Here is a 24,573-nt window from a genome sequence, read left to right on the forward strand (position 1 = left end):
CCAGTCTGAGGTCCTGACCGCTCTGGAGCAGGTTTTCATCAAAGATCTCTCTGTACTTTGCTCCGTTCATCTTTCCCTCGATCCTGACTAGTCTCCCAGTCCCTGCCGCTGAAAACATCCCCACAGCATGATGCTGCCACCACCATGCTTCACCATAGGGATGGTGCCACCACCATGCTTCACCGTAGGGATGGTGCCACCACCATGCTTCACCGTAGGGATGGTGCCACCACCATGCTTCACCGTAGGGATGGTGCCACCACCATGCTTCACCGTAGGGATGGTGCCAGGTTTCCTCCAGATGTGACGCTTGGTGTTCAGGCCAAGGAATTCAATCTTGGTTTCATCAGACCAGAGAATCTTGAGTCTTTAGGTGCCTCTTGGCAAACTTCAAGCTTTTTGTCTGGCCACTCTACCATAAAAACCTGATTGGTGGAGTGCTGCAGAGATGGTTGTCCTTCTGGAAGGTTTTCCCATCTCCACAGAGGAACTCTGGAGCTCTGTCAGAGTGACCATTGGGTTCTTGGTTACCTCCCTGACCAAGGCCCTTCTCCCTCGATTGCTCAGTTTGGCCGGGCGGCCAGCTCTAGGAAGAGTCTTGGTGGTTCCAAACTTCTTACGTTTAAATAATGACAGAGGTCACTGTGTTTTTGGGGATCTTCAATGCTGCCGAAATGTTTTGGTACCCTTCCCCAGATATGTGCCTCAACACAATCCTGTCTCAGAGCTCTACGGACAATTTCTTTCGACATCAAGGCTTGGTTTTTGCTCTGACATGCACTGCCAACTGTGGGACCTTATATAGACAGGTGTGTGCCTTTCCAAATCATGTCCAATACATTTAATTTCACTCCAGCAGTGGAAGGAATGCTGGGTATTCACTCCAGCAGTGGAAGGAATGCTGAGTATTCACTCCAGCAGTGGAAGGAATGCTGGGTATTCACTCCAGCAGTTGTTGTTGAGGAAAACTCGTTCAAGGAATCAGACAGAATTCATCATGAATAAGGAATATGTTCATTTACAAATTATACCATTTTTTTTTAGACTTCCTCTACACAAAGAGCTAAACCCCTTTCTAGGGGAGGCAAGCTAAGAAAAAAGATAATGAGTAATTGGCTCCACTTCCTTAGAAAATTAATACAAACGAGAACAGGTTCTAACCAGATCTCACTGCCTGTACCCCTAAGATAGAGGGTCTTTAAAACCAGAGGACACTAGATGTCTGCCTGGTTTTTAGTGGCCTGTAGATAGTGAGCTAGTAATAATTCACTCCTCTGTGCAGTATGTAAAGAGGTTACTGAATGACTGTGGAATATGACCAGTGTAATAGTACCATTCAACTCAACATTGTGACGCGTAAATCCTATGACTATGTAGCCTTGTGACACGGTCCTGTACTGGGCTCTACGACTGTCTGTACTGGGCTCCCATCCTCCCCCTCAGTGTCGACTCCCATCCTCCCATCCTCCCCCTCCTCCCCCTCAGTGTCGACTCCCCTCCTCCCCCTCAGTGTCGACTCCCCTCCTCCCCCTCAGTGTCGACTCCCCTCCTCCCCCTCAGTGTCGACTCCCATCCTCCCCCTCAGTGTCGACTCCCATCCTCCCCCTGTGTGTCGACTCCCATCCTCCCCCTCAGTGTCAACTCCCATCCTCCCATCCCTCCCCCTCAGTGTCGACTCCCATCCTCCAACTCAGTGTCAACTCCCATCCTCTCCCTCCTCGCCCTCAGTGTCGACTACCATCCTCACCCTCAGTGTCGACTCCCACCCTCCCCCTCCTCACCCTGTGTCGACTCCCATCCTCACCCTCAGTGTCAACTCCTATCCTCCCCCTCAGTGTCGACTACCATCCTCCCATTCTCCCCATCCTCACCCTCAGTGTCGACTCCCATCCTCCCCCTCCTCACCCTCAGTGTCGACTCCCATCCTCCCCCTCCTCACCCTCAGTGTCGACTCCCATCCTCCTAACCCCCCCCCCTCCTCACCCTCAGTGTCGACTCCCATCCTTCCCCTCAGTGTTGACTCCCATCCTCCCCCTCCTCACCCTCAGTGTCGACTCCCATCCTCCCCCTCCTCACCCTCAGTGTCGACTCCCATCCTTCCATCCTCCCCCTGTGTCGACTCCCATCCTTCCATCCTCCCCCTCAGTGTCGACTCCCATCCTCCCCCTCAGTGTCGACTCCCATCCTCCCCCTCCTCCCCCTCAGTGTCGACTCCCATTCTCCCCATCCTCACCCTCAGTGTCGACTCCCATCCTCCCCCTCAGTGTCGACTCCCATCCTCCCCCTCCTCACCCTCAGTGTCGACTCCCATCCTCCTAACCCCCCCCCCTCCTCACCCTCAGTGTCGACTCCCATCCTTCCCCTCAGTGTTGACTCCCATCCTCCCCCTCCTCACCCTCAGTGTCGACTCCCATCCTCCCCCTCCTCACCCTCAGTGTCGACTCCCATCCTTCCATCCTCCCCCTGTGTCGACTCCCATCCTTCCATCCTCCCCCTCAGTGTCGACTCCCATCCTCCCCCTCAGTGTCGACTCCCATCCTCCCCCTCCTCCCCCTCAGTGTCGACTCCCATCCTCCCCCTCCTCACCCTCAGTGTCAACTCCCATCCTCCCCCTCCTCACCCTCAGTGTCGACTACCATCCTCCCCCTCCTCACCCTCAGTGTCGACTCCCATCCTCCCCCTCAGTGTCGACTCCCATCCTCCCCCTCAGTGTCGACTCCCCATCCTCCCCCTCCTCACCCTCAGTGTTGACTCCCATCCTCCCCCTCACCCTCAGTGTCAACTCCCATCCTCCCCTTCCTCCCCCTCAGTGTCGACTCCCATCCTCCCCCTCCTCACCCTCAGTGTCGACTACCATCCTCCCCCTCCTCACCCTCAGTGTCGACTCCCATCCTCCCCCTCAGTGTCAACTCCCATCCTCCCCCACCTCACCCTCAGTGTCGACTCCCATCCTCCCCCTCCTCACCCTCAGTGTCGACTCCAATCCTCCCCCTCCTCACCCTCAGTGTCGACTCCCATCCTCCCCCTCCTCACCCTCAGTGTCGACTCCCATCCTCCCCCTCCTCACCCTCAGTGTCGACTCCCATCCTACCCCTCCTCACCCTCAGTGTCGACTCCCATCCTCCCCCTCCTCACCCTCAGTGTCGACTCCCATCCTCCCCCTCCTCACCCTCAGTATCGACTCCCATCCTTCCATCCTCCCCCTCAGTGTCGACTAACATCCTTCCATCCTCCCCCTCAGTGTCGACTCCCATCCTCCCATCCTCCCCCTCCTCACCCTCAGTGTCGTCTCCCATCCTCCCCCTCACCCTCAGTGTCGTCTCCCATCCTCCCCCTCCTCACCCTCAGTGTCGACTCCCATCCTCCCGGCGCGTCCGGCCATCTGTCTGTAGGTCAGGGGGTCGAGCAGACGGCCATTAAAGGTCGGAGTTCGTATGATAACCCTACGTGCAGGCAGGTTGACCCCCGATGACAAGGTTGAGGTCGCCGCCAACACTCTGACCACGCCCCCTCGGAATGCTCCCTCCAACACGTCTCGCTCATCAAACGTCAAACCTGCAGAGAGGAGTGTTAACATTAACATTACAATGGTGTGTTTTGTGTGCTGTCTGTCTGTGTGAGGGCTGTCTGTCTGTGTGAGGGCTGTCTGTCTGTGGGCGGGCTGTCTGTCTGTGGGCGGGCTGTCTGTCTGTGGGCGGGCTGTCTGTGTGCTGTCTGTGTGCGGTCTGTGTGAGGTCTGTCTGTGTGTGTGAGGTCTGTCTGTGTGTGTGAGGTCTGTCTGTGTGTGTGAGGTCTGTCTGTGTGTGTGAGGTCTGTCTGTGTGTGTGAGGTCTGTCTGTGTGTGTGAGGTCTGTCTGTGTGTGTGAGGTCTGTCTGTGTGTGTGAGGTCTGTCTGTGTGTGTGAGGTCTGTCTGTCTGTGTGAGGTCTGTCTGTGTGTACCAGCGTGGTGGAAGGCCACCCCCCAGGGCACGGTGCGTTGCAGGACTGGGTCTAACCCAGCCGGGGTGCGTCTGAGCTGGGCTAACACATCCACCACTCCCCCCTGGTCCAATGCCACAGCCTGGAGCGCTGAGCCACTGACCACCTGACCACCTGAGACGAGATAAATACATCTGTATCACATATAGTCCATAACTGAGCAGCCAATTGTCTTCTCTAAAAGGTTAAATCAACTTGCTAGACATTTCTATAATATGTATATCTTCTGATAATAATAATAATGAAACAGACTCCAAATCTTTAGAAGGGTGTGTGTACATCCAGTACCAGTCAAAAGTCTGGACACACCTCATTCAAGGGTTTTACTTTATTTTCTACATTGTAGAATTATAGTGAAGACATCAAAACTATGAAATAACACATATGGAATCATGTAGTAACCCAAAAAAAGTGTCAAAATATATTTTATGTTTGAGATACTTCAAAGTAGCCACCCTTTGTCTTGATGACAGCTTTGAACACTCGTCTTGGCATGTGTGTGTTTGTACTTGTGAGGACCAGAAGTACAAGAATAGCAAACAAACTAAAATTCACAGCAGTGAGGAGATTTTCCTCACTTATAAAATGTCATTTAGGGGTTACAATTAGGATTATGGTTAGGGAAAATAGGATTTTGAATGGGAATGAGTTGTTGGTCCCCAAAAAGTCCTCACAAGTATACTAATACCACACTGTGTGTGTGGTGTGGTGTGGTGTGTGTGTGTACCTGTGTGTCTGAGGTTGTAGAACGCTCTAGCAATACTGTCAGACAGTTTCTCGCACCAGCTCTTGGAAGGACAGAACAGGAGGACAGAGTGACCCTCACTCACTGTCTCATAACATAGAGACAGTATGTGGTCCTCATCTCCCTACACACACACACACACGTTACATAATTAAAGGTCATCACACCGTGTCGATAATTCCTCTGATGTTTTGTGGAGCACAAATGGTGATGCACCAGATACTCGTCTAAAGGCCAGTTTTATTGCTTCTTTAATCAGGACAACAGTTTTCAACTGCATAATTGCAAATGGGTTTAATGAGCCTTTTAAAATGATAAACTTGGATTAGTTAACACAACGTGCCGATGGAACACAGGAGTGATGGTTGCTGATAAATGTAGATATTCCATAAAAAATCAGCCGTTTCCAGCTACAATAGTCATTTACAACATTAACAATGTCTACACTGTATTTCTGATCAATTCTGTTATTTTAATGGACAAAAAAAGTGTGCTTTTCTTTCAAAAACAAAGACATTTATAAGTGACCCCAAACTTTTGTCTATATATAAACGGTAATGTATAAATAAAATAAATAAATATCACAACATCCTCTTTATCGAAGATGAACTTAAGAATAAAGACCAGAACAACAGTAACTTGTTGTAGTTACTACAGTAGCAGCTCCTACCTTGACCGTGATCAGGGGCTCGAAGGTTCGGACCAGAGAGAGGCTGGAGTCGTAGATGCTGTTCCCCACCTTGAGCCTCTGCTTCAGCGGGACGGGTCTGTAGTCAGTCTGGTAAAGCTCCGCATCCAGCCACCCAGCCAGCAGGGACAGGTTTGGGAGGGTGGCACTCATACCCACGATTTGGATACCTTCTGATAAGGAGCTAGAGAGAGAGAGAGAGAGAGAGAGAGAGAGATATAGAGATAGATAGCGATATAGAAAGATAGAGATATAGAGAGATAGAGATATAGAGAGATCGAGATCCAGAATGCATTATACTGAACTACAGGACAAAATACAAACCCTCCAGCCCAAAAAAATGTCAAATGTCAATTTGGCTTTTTACCAAATTACCATAAGACAAAGCACAAATTTACCCTACTTGACAACCAAACAAACCAAAACAAAGGCAAAGTCTTCTCATGCTTTGTTGATTTTTAAAAAAGCCTTCGACTCAATTTGGCATGAGGGTCTGCTATACAAATTGATGGAAAGTGGTGTAGGGGGTAAAACATACAACAAAATCCATGTACACAAACAACAAGTGTGCGGTTAAAATTGGCAAAAAACACAGACATTTCTTCCCACAGGGTCGTGGTGTGAGACAGGGATGCAGCTTAAGCCCTACCCTCTTCAACATATATATTAACGAATTGGCGCGGGCACTAGAAAAGTCTGCAGCACCCGGCCTCACCCTACTAGAATCCGAAGTCAAATGTCTGCTGTTTGCTGATGATCTGGTGCTTCTGTCACCAACCAAAGCAGCACCTAGATATTCTGCACAGATTCTGCCAGACCTGGGCCCTGACAGTAAATCTCAGTAAGCTAAAAAAAATAATGGTGTTGCAAAAAAGGGTCTAGTCGCCAGGACCACAAATACAAATTCCATCTAGACACTGTTGCCCTAGAGCACACAAAAAAATATACCTACCTCGGCCTAAAAATCAGTGCCACACAAAGCTGTTAACGATCTGAGAGACAAGGCAAGAAGGGCCTTCTATGCCATCAAAAGGAACATGAAATTCGACATACCAATTAGGCTCTGGCTAAAAGTACTTGAATCAGTTATCGAACCCATCGCCCTTTATGGTTGTGAGGTCTGGGGTCCGCTCGCCAACCAAGAATTCACAAAATACGACAAACACCAAATTGAAACTCTGCATACAGAATTCTGCTTGTCCACCAAGCCGCGATGCCGGTTTAGCCCACTAGGGCACATCCTCTATCATTTCCTTGTAACTATATCTACTGTTTGTGCATTTCTGTGATTATTTAGTTAATTAATAAATAAATGATTTAAGACAATTGATGTATGGATGACTCATAGTGAAGACTGGGTTCATGCAGATAACCAACAATTTACGACGTTTGGAATGAGACTAACGTGAGAATTTGCAAATAAATTCATTAAAAAATCCTACAATGTGATTTTCTAGATTTATTTTTCTCATTTTGTCTGTCAAAGTTGAAGTGTACCTATGATGAAAATTACAGGCCTCTCTCGTCTTTTTAAGTGGGAGAACTTGCACAATTGGTGGCTGACTAAATACTTTTTTGCCCCACTGTATCTTCAAACCGTTCAACATGTTCGCTGCAAACAGAAGCCTTGTTGAACACACTTACAGAGACACCGCCCCCCCAGACGTACCCGTTGTTGGTGTTGTGTTTGAGGGCGATGTATCAGACCCCCCCCCAGACGTACCCGTTGTTGGTGTTGTGTTTGAGGGCGATGTATCAGACCCCCCCCCAGACGTACCCGTTGTTGGTGTTGTGTTTGAGGGCGATGTATCAGACCCCCCCCCAGACGTACCCGTTGTTGGTGTTGTGTTTGAGGGCGATGTATCAGACCCCCCCCCAGACGTACCCGTTGTTGGTGTTGTGTTTGAGGGCGATGTATCAGACCCCCCCCTCCCCCCCCCAGATGTACCCGTTGTTGGTGTTGTGTTTGAGGGCGATGTATCAGACCCCCCCCTCCCCCCCCCAGATGTACCCGTTGTTGGTGTTGTGTTTGAGGGCGATGTATCAGACCCCCCCCCCCCAGATGTACCCGTTGTTGGTGTTGTGTTTGAGGGCGATGTATCAGACCCCCCCCTCCCCCCCCCAGATGTACCCGTTGTTGGTGTTGTGTTTGAGGGCGATGTATCAGACCCCCCCCCCCCCCCCCAGATGTACCCGTTGTTGGTGTTGTGTTTGAGGGCGATGTATCAGACCCCCCCCTCCCCCCCCCAGATGTACCCGTTGTTGGTGTTGTGTTTGAGGGCGATGTATCAGACCCCCCCCTCCCCCCCCCAGATGTACCCGTTGTTGGTGTTGTGTTTGAGGGCGATGTATCAGACCCCCCCCTCCCCCCCCCAGATGTACCCGTTGTTGGTGTTGTGTTTGAGGGCGATGTATCAGACCCCCCCCCCCCCCCCAGATGTACCCGTTGTTGGTGTTGTGTTTGAGGGCGATGTATCAGACCCCCCCCCCCCCCAGATGTACCCGTTGTTGGTGTTGTGTTTGAGGGCGATGTATCAGACCCCCCCCCCCCCCCCCAGATGTACCCGTTGTTGGTGTTGTGTTTGAGGGCGATGTATCAGACCCCCCCCCCCCCCCCCCCCAGATGTACCCGTTGTTGGTGTTGTGTTTGAGGGCGATGTATCAGACCCCCCCCCTCACAGACGTACCTGTTGTTGGTGTTGTGTTTGAGGGCGATGTATCAGACCCCCCCAGACATACCCGTTGTTGGTGTTGTGTTTGAGGGCGATGTATCAGACCCCCCCCTCCCAGACGTACCTGTTGTTGGTGTTGTGTTTGAGGGCGATGTATCAGACCCCCCCCTCCCAGATGTACCCGTTTTCGGTGTTGTGTTTGAGGGCAATGTATCAGACCCCCCCCTCCCAGACGTACCTGTTGTTGGTGTTGTGTTTGAGGGCGATGTATCAGACCCCCCCCAGACGTACCTGTTGTTGGTGTTGTGTTTGAGGGCGATGTATCAGACCCCCCCAGATGTACCTGTTGTTGGTGTTGTGTTTGAGGGCGATGTATCAGACCCCCCCAGACGTACCTGTTGTTGGTGTTGTGTTTGAGGGCGATGTATCAGACCCCCCCCCCCCCAGATGTACCTGTTGTTGGTGTTGTGTTTGAGGGCGATGTATCAGACCCCCCCCCCCCCAGATGTACCTGTTGTTGGTGTTGTGTTTGAGGGCGATGTATCAGACCCCCCCCCCCCAGATGTACCTGTTGTTGGTGTTGTGTTTGAGGGCGATGTATCGTATCTTGGTGAGCAGTAGTTCCAGCAGGTATCCTCTACCAGAGTCTCCTACCATGTGAAGCTCATCCACAACCACCACACCTACACACAGCACAGCAGATTAGATTATTACACTACCACACCTACACACAGCAGATTAGATTATTACACACACAGCAGATTAGATTATTACACTACCACACCTACACACAGCAGATTAGATTATTACACTACCACACCTACACACAGCAGATTAGATTATCACACACACCGGATTAGATTATCACCTACACACAGCGGATTAGATTATTACACTACCACACCTACACACAGCAGATTAGATTATCACACTACCACACCTACACACAGCAGATTAGATTATCACACTACCACACCTACACACAGCAGATTAGATTATCACACTACCACACCTACACACAGCAGATTAGATTATCACACTACCACACCGGATTAGATTATCACCTACACACAGCGGATTAGATTATTACACTACCACACCTACACACAGCAGATTAGATTATTAAAAACACACAGCGGATTAGATTACACCACCACACCTACACACAGCAGATTAGATTATTACACCACCACACCTACACACAGCAGATTAGATTATTACACTACCACACCAGATTAGATTATTACACCACCACACCTACACACAGCGGATTAGATTACACCACCACACCTACACACAGCAGATTAGATTATTAAAAACACACAGCGGATTAGATTATTACACTACCACACCTACACACAGCAGATTAGATTATTACACTACCACACCTGCACACAGCAGATTAGATTATTACACTACCACACCTACACACAGCAGATTAGATTATTAAAAACACACAGCGGATTAGATTACACCACCACACCTACACACAGCAGATTAGATTATTACACTACCACACCAGATTAGATTATTACACTACCACACCTACACACAGCAGATTAGATTATTAAAAACACACAGCGGATTAGATTATTACACTACCACACCTACACACAGCAGATTAGATTATTACACTACCACACCTACACACAGCAGATTAGATTATTACACTACCACACCTACACACAGCAGATTAGATTACACTACCACACCTACACACAGCAGATTAGATTACACTACCACACCTACACACAGCAGATTAGATTATTACACTACCACACCTACACACAGCAGATTAGATTATTACACTACCACACCTACACACAGCAGATTAGATTATTAAAAACACACAGCGGATTAGATTACACCACCACACCTACACACAGCAGATTAGATTATTACACTACCACACCTACACACAGCAGATTAGATTATTACACTACCACACCTACACACAGCAGATTAGATTATTACACTACCACACCTACACACAGCAGATTAGATTATTACACTACCACACCTACACACATCAGATTAGATTATTACACTACCACACCTACACACAGCAGATTAGATTATTACACTACAGTAGCAACATACTGTTCATGTTTCAACATCAACACCTACCCAGTAGGTCCATGGAATCCTCCTCTATGAGTCTGTTGAGGAGGGAGTTGGCCTTCTCTATAGTACACACTGCTACGTCCAGACTACTGAAACCTCCTGGAGCAGCCCGGCCTCCCATGTAGCCCTCCACACACACCCCCGCCTCGGAGAACACACTCTGGACAGGACACACACACTGTCTGAGGACACACTCCGGACAGGACACAAACACTGTCTCTGAGGACACACTCCGGATAGGACACACACACTGTCTCTGAGGACACACTCCGGACAGGACACACACACTGTCTCTGAGGACACACTCCGGACAGGACACACACACTGTCTCTGAGGACACACTCCGGACAGGACACACACACTGTCTCTGAGGACACACTCCGGACAGGACACACACAGTCTCTGAGGACACACTCCGGACAGGACACACACACTGTCTCTGAGGACACACTCTGAGAACAAACCCGTCTAAAGGGAAGGGGTGAAAATACTTTCCGATTGTATTTGTCATGTTTTTATATATTTTAGAAAATGTATTGAAAACGAAATACAGAAATATCTCATTTACATAAGTATTCACACTCCTGAGTCAATACATGTTAGAAGCACCTGTGGCAGCGATTACAGCTGTGAGTTTTTCTGGGTAAGTCCCTAAGAGATTTGCACACCTGGATTGCACAATATTTGCACATTATTCTCTCAAAAATACTTAAAGCTCTGAAAAGGTTATTACTAAACAGCCATTTTCAAGTCTTGTCATAGATTTTCAAGCCAATTTAAATCAAAACTGTAACTAGGCAACTCAGGAACATTCAATGTCGTCTTGTGTGTTTTAGGTTATTGTCCTGCTGAAAAGTTAATTTGACAAGCATACCCATAACATATAGCAGCCACCACCATGTTGAAAATATGAAGAGTGGTACTCAGTGAAGTTGTTAATGACACGTTGTGTTAAAACACTATGTGTTTTAATAAATCAACTTTATGTACCGAACTGGTCTGATGCTTTAAGCACGCCGTTTGATTAAATAATTAAGACACACAAATGACTCAAGAGGGAGCCAGAGATCAAGATAGCCGGAACCTGTTCCTGACCCTCCTGCTGCAGCAGCTGGCCTTTGCAGATTCTGGCTTTGTGCTCCTGATGTAGTTGGTAACAGGCTACACCAAGGGTCGGAAACCTTTTCCATTTGGAGTGACAATTTATCTTACTATTTCTACCGATATCAAATAAAATGTTATTTGTCACATGCGCTGAATACAACTGGTGTAGAAGACCTTACAGTGAAATGCTTTCTTGCAAGCCCTTAACCAACAATACTTTAAAAAAATAAGTGTTCAGTAAAAAATAGAAAATAAACAAAGTATTCAACAGCAGCAGTAAAATAACAATGTGGAGGCTCTATAAAGGGTATTACGGTACAGAGTTAATGTGGAGGCTATATACAGGGTATTACGGTACAGAGTTAATGTGGAGGCTCTATACAGGGGGTACCGGTACAGAGACAATGTGAAGGCTATATACAGGGGGTACCGGTACAGAGACAATGTGAAGGCTATATACAGGGGGTACCGGTACAGAGACAATGTGGAGGCTATATACAGGGTGTTACGGTACAGAGTCAATGTGAAGGCTATTTACAGGGGGTACCGGTACAGAGTCAATGTGGAGGCTATATACAAGGTATTACGGTACAGAGTCAATGTGGAGGCTATATACAAGGTATTACGGTACAGAGTCAATGTGGAGGCTATGTACAGGGTATTACGGTACAGAGTCAATGTGGAGGCTATATACAGGGTGTACCGATACAGAGTCAATGTGAAGGCTATACACAGGGTGTTACGGTACAGAGTCAATGTGAAGGCTATATACAGGGTGTTACGGTACAGAGTCAATGTGAAGGCTATATACAGGGGGTACCAGTACAGAGTCAATGTGGAGGCTATATACAGGGTATTATGGTACAGAGTCAATGTGGAGGCTATATACAGGGGGAACCGGTACAGAGTCAATGTGGAGGCTATATACAGGGTGTACCGGTAGAGAGTCAATGTGAAGGCTATATACAGGGGGTACCGGTACAGAGTCAATGTGGAGGCTATATACAGGGTGTTACGGTACAGAGTCAATGTGGAGGCTATATACAGGGGGTACCGGTACAGAGATATATGTGCCAATCATGATTTTCATGCACATTTTCCTGGAACAGTTTCATTTCATTTATAATAGCCTTTGTATCTCAAAATCAGTCTGTGGTTAATCTACATTCTATCTAAATGAAAATTATACAAATCTAAAAGTAACTTATATTGCCAACTATGTAGAAATAGCCGACATAAAGCCAACAAATAAAAACTTTGCAGTCTGCAGGTAGACAATATCCCGATAAAAGAAAATATCCTATAAATCACATGGCCTGCCTGCAACAAACTGTAAACATTGCATCAATTATCAACTAGGCAGGCCCAAAAATCGCACTAGCAAACTTGAAACATTGTATAAAATATTCTGGGCCCTCAGTTTCCCAAGCCAGTGAGCTTGGGACAGACACAGCTGTAGGCTATTTGTGCAAAAGGGATAAGAAGTAATCAGGTATTCTACGATGTTTCCACTGGATCAGAACATTACATTTGTTCCTTTCATGCTGAGTGGTTATCGAAAGGGAGAGAGCTGGAAATATTGTTCAAATACTTTGATGAACTTCTCAATTGATCCTAAAAACACACTCTGTTTACTCGCTGTTTCAGGTGAAGAAAAACATGATTTTGAGAAACTCCACAGCTCATTAGTGGTGGTGAGTTAAGACAATCAGAAAAACTATCAGACATCCCCTCTTACAGCTCTTAGAGACTGACCCAGGAAGACTCACAGCTCTGAGAGACTGACCCAGGAAGACTCACCGCTCTTAGAGACTGACCCAGGAAGACTCACCGCTCTTAGAGACTGACCCAGGAAGACTCACCGCTCTTAGAGACTGACCCAGGAAGACTCACCGCTCTTAGAGACTGACCCAGGAAGACTCACCGCTCTTAGAGACTGACCCAGGAAGACTCACCGCTCTTAGAGACTGACCCAGGAAGACTCACCGCTCTTAGAGACTGACCCAGGAAGACTCACCGCTCTTAGAGACTGACCCAGGAAGACTCACAGCTCTTAGAGACTGACCCAGGAAGACTCGCAGCTCTTAGAGACTGACCCAGGAAGACTCACCGCTCTTAGAGACTGACCCAGGAAGACTCACCGCTCTTAGAGACTGACCCAGGAAGACTCACAGCTCTTAGAGACTGACCCAGGAAGACTCACCGCTCTTAGAGACTGACCCAGGAAGACTCGCAGCTCTTAGAGACTGACCCAGGAAGACTCACCGCTCTTAGAGACTGACCCAGGAAGACTCACAGCTCTGAGAGACTGACCCAGGAAGACTCACCGCTCTTAGAGACTGACCCAGGAAGACTCACCGCTCTTAGAGACTGACCCAGGAAGACTCACCGCTCTTAGAGACTGACCCAGGAAGACTCACCGCTCTTAGAGACTGACCCAGGAAGACTCACCGCTCTTAGAGACTGACCCAGGAAGACTCACCGCTCTTAGAGACTGACCCAGGAAGACTCACCGCTCTTAGAGACTGACCCAGGAAGACTCACCGCTCTTAGAGACTGACCCAGGAAGACTCACCGCTCTTAGAGACTGACCCAGGAAGACTCACAGCTCTTAGAGACTGACCCAGGAAGACTCACCGCTCTTAGAGACTGACCCAGGAAGACTCGCAGCTCTTAGAGACTGACCCAGGAAGACTCACCGCTCTTAGAGACTGACCCAGGAAGACTCACCGCTCTTAGAGACTGACCCAGGAAGACTCACAGCTCTTAGAGACTGACCCAGGAAGACTCACCGCTCTTAGAGACTGACCCAGGAAGACTCGCAGCTCTTAGAGACTGACCCAGGAAGACTCACCGCTCTTAGAGACTGACCCAGGAAGACTCACAGCTCTTAGAGACTGACCCAGGAAGACTCACAGCTGTAATCACTGGCAACGGTGATTCTAACAAACATGTATTGACTCAGGGAGCTGAATACTCATGCAACGACTATTTTTTTGTTGTTTAATTTATGTGTAGATTGTTGACAAAAAGAAATGACAATTAAATCCACTTTAATCTCACTTTGTAAGACAATAACATGTGAAGAAATCCAAGGGGTCTGAATACTTTTTGCAAGGCCCTGTACATATACACAGAGCATTTCAGCCTCTCCTTCCCTCTATCCCTCTCTAACTTCCACTGTACCTGTAGGTAGGTCATCTTCTCCTTGGCCAGGGATACGAAGGGCAGAATAAACAGAGCTTTCCTCCTGGTCTCCAGGACTCTCTTCAGCATTAACAGCTCTGCCACCAGGGTCTTCCCTGCACTGGTTGGGGCTGGGATTAGAGGTCAGGGGTTAATGGTCAGGGTTCTGGGGCGGGGTAGATTGGTAGGGTCATGAGGTCAGGGTACCTGAGTAGACCAGGTTGTGTCCTTGCAGCACGCGTCCCAGACTGAGACACTGAGCCTGCCAGGGGAACATGGAGGAGACACCATGACGACGGTAGCGTTCCAGGACCGCAGCAGGCAGCCCCCAGCTGGACAACAACAACCTGTCACACTGCTCGTCTGGACGCATAAACACCGCTGATAGACCTGCACCTGGGGAAACACACGTTACACACAACACATGTTATACACCACACACGTTACACACACACACGTTACACACACACATGTTACACACACATTACACACACACACAACACGTTATACACCACACACGCGTTACACACACACACACACACACACACACACACACACACACACACACACACGTACGTTCTTTCATCTCGTACCTGTAGCGTTGAGTGTGCTGGCCTCCAGGCCAGTAGGGGGCGTGAGAACAGAGGCTGACATGTTGTTCCTCAGAGACCGCTGTAGCGCCGCGCTCTCCCTCGCCCGTGCCAGGTGGGAGGGTCTGAACAGGATGAAGTCATCAGACACGTCCAATGGGGAGTCAGCATTCTGGCAGGAACCATTTCCTCTTCCTGTGGGTGTGGTCTCAGAGCTCCTCCCCCTGGCCCTGCGCTTCCTACTGTCAACGACAACATTCAAATGAAATAAACATTTATTGGCACGGCTGTTAAAGGTACAACCACGTCAATAAAGTTATAACAAGATCAAATGAATGTTTTTTGTTTGTATATTAATCTACTGGTAAAAACACACCCTCTGGAGCTGCAGTTCTTCTGAGGGGGTGTGGCGTCCGCAGGTCTGTGTGGAAGCGTCCCAGCATGCTCTCTGTCCTCTGAGTCTTCACTGAACAGCAGGCACTGAGCCAGGTCCTTACAGTCCGCTGTCTGAACCAGCCCTGGATGCTCACACACACCTGGTCCCAGTCCAACCCTAGCCCCGACCTCTGGTCCTGGTGTCAGGCTGTGGGAGGTCTTGGCTGGAGCTGCAGAGGCGTGGCATACCCCTCTCTGGATTAAAGATACCCCCATCTCTACCCCATGTGTTAATTTCATCCCTCCAGGATCCAGAACCTGCAGCATCTCCTCTCCAGGGTCTAAGGAGGAGTTTCCTACCACACACACCTGTCCTGCAGCCACATTCTGGGCCGTGTGTGTGTTGTCACGCAGCGTGTGCGTATGAGTGTTTTGCAGGCGACTGGAGCGTCTTGGGGTGAGTGGCTGCTCAGGGTCTGGGACACTGCAGAGAGAAACACTGAGTTAAAACATTAAAACATCTAGTCATGTTATAATATAGTAATTAACACAGGGTTATAACATCTAGTCATGTTATAATATAGTAATGATCACAGGGTTATAACATCTAATCATGTTATAATATAGTAATTAACACAGGGTTATAACATCTAGTCATGTTATAATATAGTAATGATCACAGGGTTATAACATCTAGTCATGTTATAATATAGTAATGATCACAGGGTTATAACATCTAATCATGTTATAATATAGTAATTAACACAGGGTTATAACATCTAGTCATGTTATAATATAGTAATTAACACAGGGTTATAACATCTAATCATGGTATAATATAGTAATGAATACAGGGTTATAACATCTAGTCATGTTATAATATAGTAATGATCACAGGGTTATAACATCTAGTCATGTCATAATATAGTAATGAATACAGGGTTATAACATCTAGTCACGTTATAATATAGTAATGATCACAGGGTTATAACAGGACTGTGTGCTCCCGATCCCCATGGCCGATGTGAGTAGGACTTCCAAGTTGGCCACCATTGTTCCTGTACCCAAGAAAGCAAAGATAACTGAACTGAATGACTACCGGCCCAAAAAACTCACTCCTGTCCATCATGAAGTGCTTTGAGAGACTAGTCAAGGATCATATCACTTCTACCTTACCTGCCACCCTAGACCCACTTCAGTTTGCTTACCGCCCCAATAGATTCACAGACAACGCAATCTCCATCACACTGCACACTTCCCCCTGGACAAAAGCAATACCTATGTAAGAATGCTGTTCATTGACTACAGTTCTGCGTTCAACACCATAGTCCCCTCCAAGCTCATCACTAAGTTCAGGACCCTGGGACTGAACACCTCCCTCTGCAACTGGATCTAAATTGCTTCGGTATGAGTCAGAAATGTCGGTGTCTGTAATTTTCGGTTTATCGTCCCAGCTCTACAGAGTGGTGCCAGGAAGATAACCTCTTCTGATCGTGGACTACAGGAGACAGCAGAGAGAGCATGTGCCAATCTGGGGCCGCAGTGGAGAGGGTGAAAAGCTTCAAGTTCCTCTGCGTGCACATCACTGACGACCTGAAGTGCTTCTACATCTGAATTGCTTGCTGTTTGGGGTTTTAGTCTGGGTTTCTGTATAGCACTTTCTAATATCGGCTGATGTAAAAAAGAGCTTTATAAATACATTTGAATTGATTGAAATAGTCCCTTCAACAGCACCTCTTCAACCACAAGAGGCTGAAGAAAGTCAGCTGAGCCCCTAAGACCCTCACAAACTTCTACAGATGCACCATTGAAAGCATCCTGTTAGGCTGTGTCTCCGCCTGGTGCAGTAACTGCATCACCCGCAACTGCAGGGCTCTCCAGGACATCTACAGCACCCGGTGTTACAGGAAGGCCAAGAAGATCATCAAGGACCTCATCCACACGAGCCACAGCCTGTTCACCCTGCTACCATCTAGAAGATCATCAAGGACCTCATCCACACGAGCCACAGCCTGTTCACCCATCTACCATCGAGAAGGCGGAGACAGTAGGGACGGGACGATACCAGTATCGAGATACTCATTACTATCGTGGCAAGGAAACAAAACACGAAGCGAATTTAACCTTTTAGGAAAACAACCCTAATTTTGGAAACAAACATAATTATGCGGTCATCCAGAGTTATTTATTTTCCAAGCTATAGCACACACTATTTTACATACAGCAGGTTTTTAAAGGTCCAAATAGTTTGGTGTGCTCAGTGTCCCGGCCCTAGGAGACAGTACAGGTGCATCAAAGCTGGAACCGAGAGACTGATAAACCACTTCGATCTCTAGGCCATCAGTCTGTTAAACAGTCCCCACTAGCCGGCCTCCTCCCAGTACCCTGCCCTGAACTTAGTCACTAGCTGGCTACCACTAAGTACTCTACCCTGTGCCTTAGAGACTGCTGCCCTATGTACATAGACATGGAACACTGGTCACTTTAATAATGTTTACATACTGTTTAACCCACTTCATATGTATATACTGTATTCTAGTAATGGTTCCTATATAACTACTGCTGTACTCACCTTTTCAAATCAAATATATTTATAAAGCCCTTCTTACATCAGCTGATGTCACAAAGTGCTGTACAGAAACCCAGCCTAAAACCCCCAAACAGCAAGCAATGCAGGTGTATAAGTACGGTGGCTAGGAAAAACTCCCTAGAAAGGCCAAAACCTAGGAAGAAACCTAGAGAGGAACCAGGCTATGAGGGGTGGACAGTCCTCTTCTGTCTGTGCCGGGTGGAGATTATAACAGAACATATACTGTCCATACTGTCTATACACACCATTATATATTTATATTCTGGACTCTGACATTGATTATTCTGATATTTCTTTATTTTTAATTTTTGGATTATGTGTATTGTTTTGTATTGATAGATATTACTGCACTGTTGGAGCTAGAAACACAAGCATTTCATTGCACCTGCGATAACATCTGTAAATATATCTGTACGCGACCAATAAACGTAGATTTTGACGGTAGTGCTGCTTTGATTGACCGACAATAACAAGCTACACGCTTGAAAAGCGTTTTCATTCAAATAGGGCTATTGTTTTTCTTCTAATAAGTAACTAGCAAGTAATCAAATACGAACGTCCGTAGCAGTGCCCATCCCTAATAATATTAAAACCTCTTAATGTTATAATATAGTAAATAACCGAGTTTCGAAATCTAGTCCAGTACATTATGTGAACGAGTCAACTGCTGTTCCACAGTGGGACACAGGTGTGTTAACATGACAAGTTAACTCAGTGTCGTGTGGAGAAGAAGAAAATGTCCACCTGTTTTTCTTGATGATCTGATGTCGTCCCATGTAACATTTCCTCTTGGCCGGGGGGGCCGTGGAGCTCATCCTGTCGTCCTAACTATGCGTCTCCTGACCGGAGTCCTGTCCGGCTGGACTGGCTGACGGACCCCGGTCGAGAGCAGGACTCAGCAACCCTCCATATCCGACCTCACTGTTACTGGGCTGGCTGGAGCAAACAGGCAGCAGGTTCACTACGACAGCGTATCATGGTGAAATAAAACATTAATTAGTATACTTGTATCAACCGTTAGCTAACGTTAAAGTAGCTACGTTAGCTGTAGTCACTTTTTGCTACAAAATTAAACGTTTCGCCAGATAACGTTAACAACATTAGCATGCAAAAGTTCTGAATATATCACCGAGTAAGCTACGTTTGTTTCTGCAAATAATGTCAACAAATAAAAGAAAGGGGACAACAACAATAAATATTTTGTAGGAAGATGGAAACATACGTGAAGAATCGAAAATACCGCCAATGTTTCACTAAAAAAAGTCCGACGGTGTACAACAACTTCCGTTCGTTGACAGTCGTAAACATGGACTTTCACTTGGGAAATCTAAATTATCCTCAAACCATCCACATTTACAGCAACACTTTAATTCATATTTTAAATAGGAGTTTATGAAACTGTTCTGAGCTTTCTGACCTTTAAAGAATTGACATGTTCAGCCAGAGGGGTATCATACAAAGGCATACCAGCAACACTAAAAACGTACTTCCGGGTCAAGGAATTACGAAAATTGTCCAAATAGAAGTAATCGTAGAAAGGTGTCGCAAAACTGTATTTATTCATGATATATAAAAAATAATAGGCTGAACAAGAACATTGAGTCATATGTGTTCATATTTAAGTGACATTTGTATTAAAATGTCGGTTTTAAAACATGTTCCAAGGTCAAATAAATGCTGCCAATACAATACACTGTATATGATATGCATAGAGAAGACTATTCTAGGACCTGAAGTAAAAGTGCGGTTGGGATTACTCAATACGGTCTGTAGAATGTATATATTGTAGGGGGACTGAGGTCTAAATACCCAGCAACATGTTCTACTCCCACCTACTCCATTCACTGCAATGCAATACAATGTATGACCTATAAATTACATATTGGCTTATAGAGAAAACACTATTCTATTTGCTGATATAAAAGTTGGGTTGGGAATACTCAGTGGGATCTGTAGAATCTATATATGGTGTTATTTCATGGGGGACTGAGGTATAAATACCCAGCAACACGTTCTACTCCACCCACTCTATAGCCCCAAATGCATTACATAGTAAAATCATATGGCTATATATTACCCCAAATGTGCATTTCCTTCCAACCATTTTCTTAAACACACCTTGGTTGCAATCAATCAAAAGGTTTGCCTCTTGGACATGGGTGTTGGACTGAGTCATGGATCATAGAGGCCATTTGTATTTATTACAGATCCCCACTCTGCCTGGGGTTCATCAAAATTAAGGCAGTTATATATATATTTCTTTAAACATTACAATACATTTTCCTACAGATTTCACAACACATTAAGTGTGTTCCCTCAGACCACTACTCTACTACCACATATCTTCAACACATTAAGTGTGTGCCCTCAGGCCAGTACTCTACTACCACATATCTACAACACATTAAATTTGTGCCCTCAGGCCAGTACTCTACTGCTACATATCTATAACACAAAATCCATGTGTACATGTGTGCAGGGGTGCAACTTTCACTGGTGACGAGGGGACATGTCCCCCCCTCCACATTCTGAAATTGCATTTTTGTAGCTGAGCTACTATTGTAGAGTTATCTAATGTTCTATCCCTTCTCGACTGAGGTGAATGAATAAGCTCCGCTAGTGAGTAGCTACAACAGCCAGGTCAGCGCTAGCTTCTAGTTATCTATCTGACCGCTAGTGAGTAGCTACAACAGCCAGGTCAGCGCTAGCCTCTAGTTATCTGTCAGATAGCGATATGAGGTGGCTATTATTACTATCTAACAGCAGGTGTTTGTCTGGGAATGTTTTGTTGCCTTTGTTTTGTCACGTTTCAGATGGAAATGAACTTAGCAAGCTTTCGCCAGTTGATGTACCGCTGGCCAAAGAGCTGGCCAAAGAGCTGGCCAAAGAGCTGGCCAAAGGTTGGCTTACATTAGCTATAATTTTTGCCTTAATTAAACTAGACCTGAATTAAACAATGAAACCATCGGCCAAACGATTGAAGATTGATATTCTGAAGTTTTTTAAGTGCAATGTGAGTTGTATTAGTCAGTATGTATTAGTCGGCTATTAGTCAGATAGCCAAGGTTGCCAAGTGCACGGTGTTTCCTCCGACACATTGGTGCGGCTGGCTTCCAGGTTGAATGCGAGCTGTGTTAAGAAGCAGTGCGGCTTGGTTGGGTTGTGTATCGGAGGACGCATGCCTTTCAACATTCGTCTCTCCCGAGCCCGTACGGGAGTTGTAGCGATGACACAAGATAGTAGCTACTAAAACAATTGGATACTACGAAATAGGGGAGAAAAAAGGGGGTAAAATTCAAAAAGAAAAACACAAAAAAAAAAAAAAAAAAAATGAAAAGACACATTGTTAAAAATTTTGAAAAACAACTGGTTGCAGTAAAGAGCCAACCTGAATACTAAGGAGATCCTGAGAGAAATTGACGAGTACTAACAGCTTTACACTATTCTCCATCATGGAAAGATCCGACTACCACGCAAAAGAACCTGACAAAAAAAAAGAAAACCAGACGGTTTACTTACCGTTAACCCTTAGCCTCCAATAGGGTCAGCAAGGGGTTGCTGAAATAACAGCAACCATCCCACCCATTAGGCAATTGTAGGTAGCCATTTTCACCGCAAACCCACATAAACCCACTAGGAGCCTCCAATCCAGACCCTATAATGGATCTGGGTATTCCAGTCATAGAGTCAGAGAAGGTTAATGATTCATATTAAGGGAGGGTTCGGTAGTTGGTGGCACACCCGCGTAACTCCTACAGCTGTCTGAAAAGGCCCATGGTAATAAACTCAGCAAAAAAATAAATGTCTTCTCACTGTCAAATGTGTTTATTTTCAGTGTAAATATTTGTATGAACATAACAAGTTCAACAACTGAAACATAAACTGAACAAGTTCCACAGACATGTGACTAACATAAATGGAATAATGTGTCCCTGAACAAAAAGGGGGCCAAAATCAAAAGTAACAGTCAGTATCTGGTGTGGCCACCAGCTGCATTAAGTACTGCAGTGCTTCTCCTCCTCATGGACTGCACCAAATTTGCCAGTTCTTGCTGTAAGAGTTTACCCCACTCTTCCACCTGCAAGTTCCCGGACATTTCTGGGGAGAATGGTCCTAGCCCTAACCCTTGATCCAACAGGTCCCAGACATGCTCAATGAGATCTGGGCTCTTCGCTGGCCATGGCAGAACACTGACATTCCTGTCTTGCAGGAAATCACACACAGAACAAGCAGTATGGCTGGTGACGTTGTCATGCTGGAGGGTCATGTCAGGATGAGCCTGCAGGAAGGGTACCACATGAGGGAGGAGGGTGTCTTTCCTGTAACACACAGCGTTGAGATTGCCTGCAATGACAACAAGCTCAGTCCGATGATGCTGTGACACATCGCCCCAGAACATGACGGACCCTCCACCTCCAAATCGGTGTAACTCTCAATGCTCAATGCTGCGACGATAAATGCGAATCCAACCATCACCCCTGGTGAGACAAAACCGCGACTCGTCAGTGAGGAGCAGTTTTTGCCAGTCCTGTCTGGTCAGGCGACGGTGGGTTTGTGCCCATAGGCGACGTTGTTGCCAGTGATGTCTGGTGAGGACCTGCCTTACAACAGGCCTACAAGCCCTCAGTCCAGCCTCTCTCAGCCTATTGTGAACAGTCTGAGCACTGATGGAGGGATTGTGCGTTCCTGGTGTAACTCGGGCAGTTGTTGCCATCCTGTACTTGTCCCGCAGGTGTGATGTTCGGACGTACCGATCCTGTGCAGGTGTTGTTACACGTGGTCTGCCACTGCGAGGTCGATCAGCTGTCCGTCTTGTCTCCCTGTAGCGCTGTCTTAGGCGTCTCACGTACTGTGACATTGCAATTTATCGCCCTGGCCACATCTGCAGTCCTCATGCCTCCTTGCAGCATGCCGAAGGCACTTTCAGGCAGATGAGCAGGGACCCTGGGCATCTATCTTTTGGTGTTTTTCAGAGTCAGTAGAAAGGCATCTTTAGTGTCCTACATTTCCATAACTGTGACCCTAATTGCCTACCGTCTGTAAGCTGTTAGTGTCTTAACGACCGTTCCACAGGTGCATGTTCATTAAGTGTTTATGGTTCATTGAACAAGCATGTGAAACAGTGTTTAAACCCTTTACAATGAAGATATGTTAAGTTATTTGGATTTTTAAGAATTATCTTTGAAAGACAGGGTCCTGAAAAAGGACGTTTCTTTTTTTGCTGAGTTTACTACCTCTTCCACAAAGACAAAGTTGGGGTTTGGTTACAGGTATCAAATTATTCAAGACAGGTTCTATCTTGTTATTTCCAATTGCAAAAGGCAGTGGATGAAAGAGATATTTAGGACATTCAATAGCAGAGGAGACATTATATAACTTAGAGGCATACTTACTACTCCTAAACATAAGGGTCCTAGACTTAGGCCCTGGATGGACCTACTACTGGGGGTGTGTATTTCTCATTAGGGTAATCTAACCAGAAATCTTATGAGAGCCAATGGTATGTTCAATCCTGGTGGAATACTATTTGGAGACATTTAATTGGATGCCTCTGGGTTGATTCCTAGCTGTCTTATCTTGTTGGAGGATGTATGAGAGGACACTGCATGCGATAGGCGTACTTAGCAATAAGACTAAAATTGATCCAAACAATTCACTCTGACTCTTTTTTTAAAAACGACTACATACGAACCGCTAGGCGTGGCTTGTCGGCTCAGGTTCTGGACCATTTTTACCCATTGGTAACTGGTTTTCAATTGATTCCCTTGGATCTCTATTCCCCTCAACAGAGGTTGCTGGTGGATGATAAGAAGTATCAAAAACATGTACTTCAAAGGTTTACCCCAAGTTTTGTTTTTAATTGTAATGGATGTGGTCAGGTGTCAAATGTTTGCAGTCAGGAGAAGTATGATATTGAAGAATCTGTGAATGGAAAATGTTGTAACTGTGGTGGGGATCATACTCTGGACTTCCTTGAGTGCCCTATTAAGGAGGTTGAGATGTCAAGGATCAGGGCCACGTAGCAGATCTCCTATGTGGAGGTGATGAAGAGAGTCGAAGGGGCAAGAGGCAACAGTGTTGAGGATATGGCAGTGGATGCATAGCAACCAGTTGCTAGTGTTTTAAATCAATCGGTGATCTGGATACACTCATTGTGAAGAAGGGGGATTTTGTAGCATGTATAACCACAGTGATTCATTTTACAGCACAACTGTCTAAGAAGTCCAAGAAGCTGGATATCATAACTTCAAGTCTTCACGTCAAAAGCACTACAAGGACTTTTGTCGCCCTGATAGGAGGATTCAGAGCCTGTGTTGGGAACTGATTAGAATTAGTTTTTTTTACAGAAAAGCAGGTCGATTTTTTTTGTTAATTTGTTTTTGTTTAGTAGTAGTTTGTATAATATTTAAAATACTGTATTTTTACCCAAATGTTTTCGTTTAAAAAATTTTTTTTTTTATCCACCCGCACAGTAGGTGGCGGAAGGCACTTTTAATTGTTGCGAACGCCATTCTACCAA

The 24,573-nt window shown here is 46.3% G+C and overlaps 1 protein-coding gene across 3 annotated transcripts in view; it reads right to left on the reverse strand.

Annotated features, from left to right (window-relative positions):
* The window catches only part of polq (polymerase (DNA directed), theta), a 75,869-nt gene extending 56,342 nt beyond the window's left edge, over positions 1–19,527 (reverse strand). For 2 of the 3 annotated variants that reach the window (XM_090226296.1, XM_090226293.1), the window contains exons 1-12: positions 19,276–19,527; positions 18,798–18,989; positions 15,465–15,947; positions 15,092–15,330; positions 14,706–14,894; positions 14,499–14,629; positions 10,212–10,368; positions 8,653–8,767; positions 5,395–5,596; positions 4,707–4,848; positions 3,941–4,093; positions 3,343–3,555 (exon numbers count right to left, since the gene is read on the reverse strand). In XM_090226296.1, the coding sequence (XP_090082422.1) occupies positions 3,343–3,555; positions 3,941–4,093; positions 4,707–4,848; positions 5,395–5,596; positions 8,653–8,767; positions 10,212–10,368; positions 14,499–14,629; positions 14,706–14,894; positions 15,092–15,330; positions 15,465–15,947; positions 18,798–18,868 (2,095 nt within the window). In that variant the 5' untranslated portion in view covers positions 18,869–18,989; positions 19,276–19,527. The remainder of the gene's footprint in view (positions 1–3,342; positions 3,556–3,940; positions 4,094–4,706; positions 4,849–5,394; positions 5,597–8,652; positions 8,768–10,211; positions 10,369–14,498; positions 14,630–14,705; positions 14,895–15,091; positions 15,331–15,464; positions 15,948–18,797; positions 18,990–19,275) is intronic. The other variant, XM_090226295.1, reaches the window with a different exon arrangement.
* Positions 19,528–24,573: the final 5,046 nt, after the last annotated feature.

Source organism: Oncorhynchus mykiss, chromosome 29, assembly GCF_057628025.1.
Source record: "Oncorhynchus mykiss isolate SJ-2025 chromosome 29, ASM5762802v1, whole genome shotgun sequence".
NCBI lineage: Eukaryota > Metazoa > Chordata > Actinopteri > Salmoniformes > Salmonidae > Oncorhynchus > Oncorhynchus mykiss.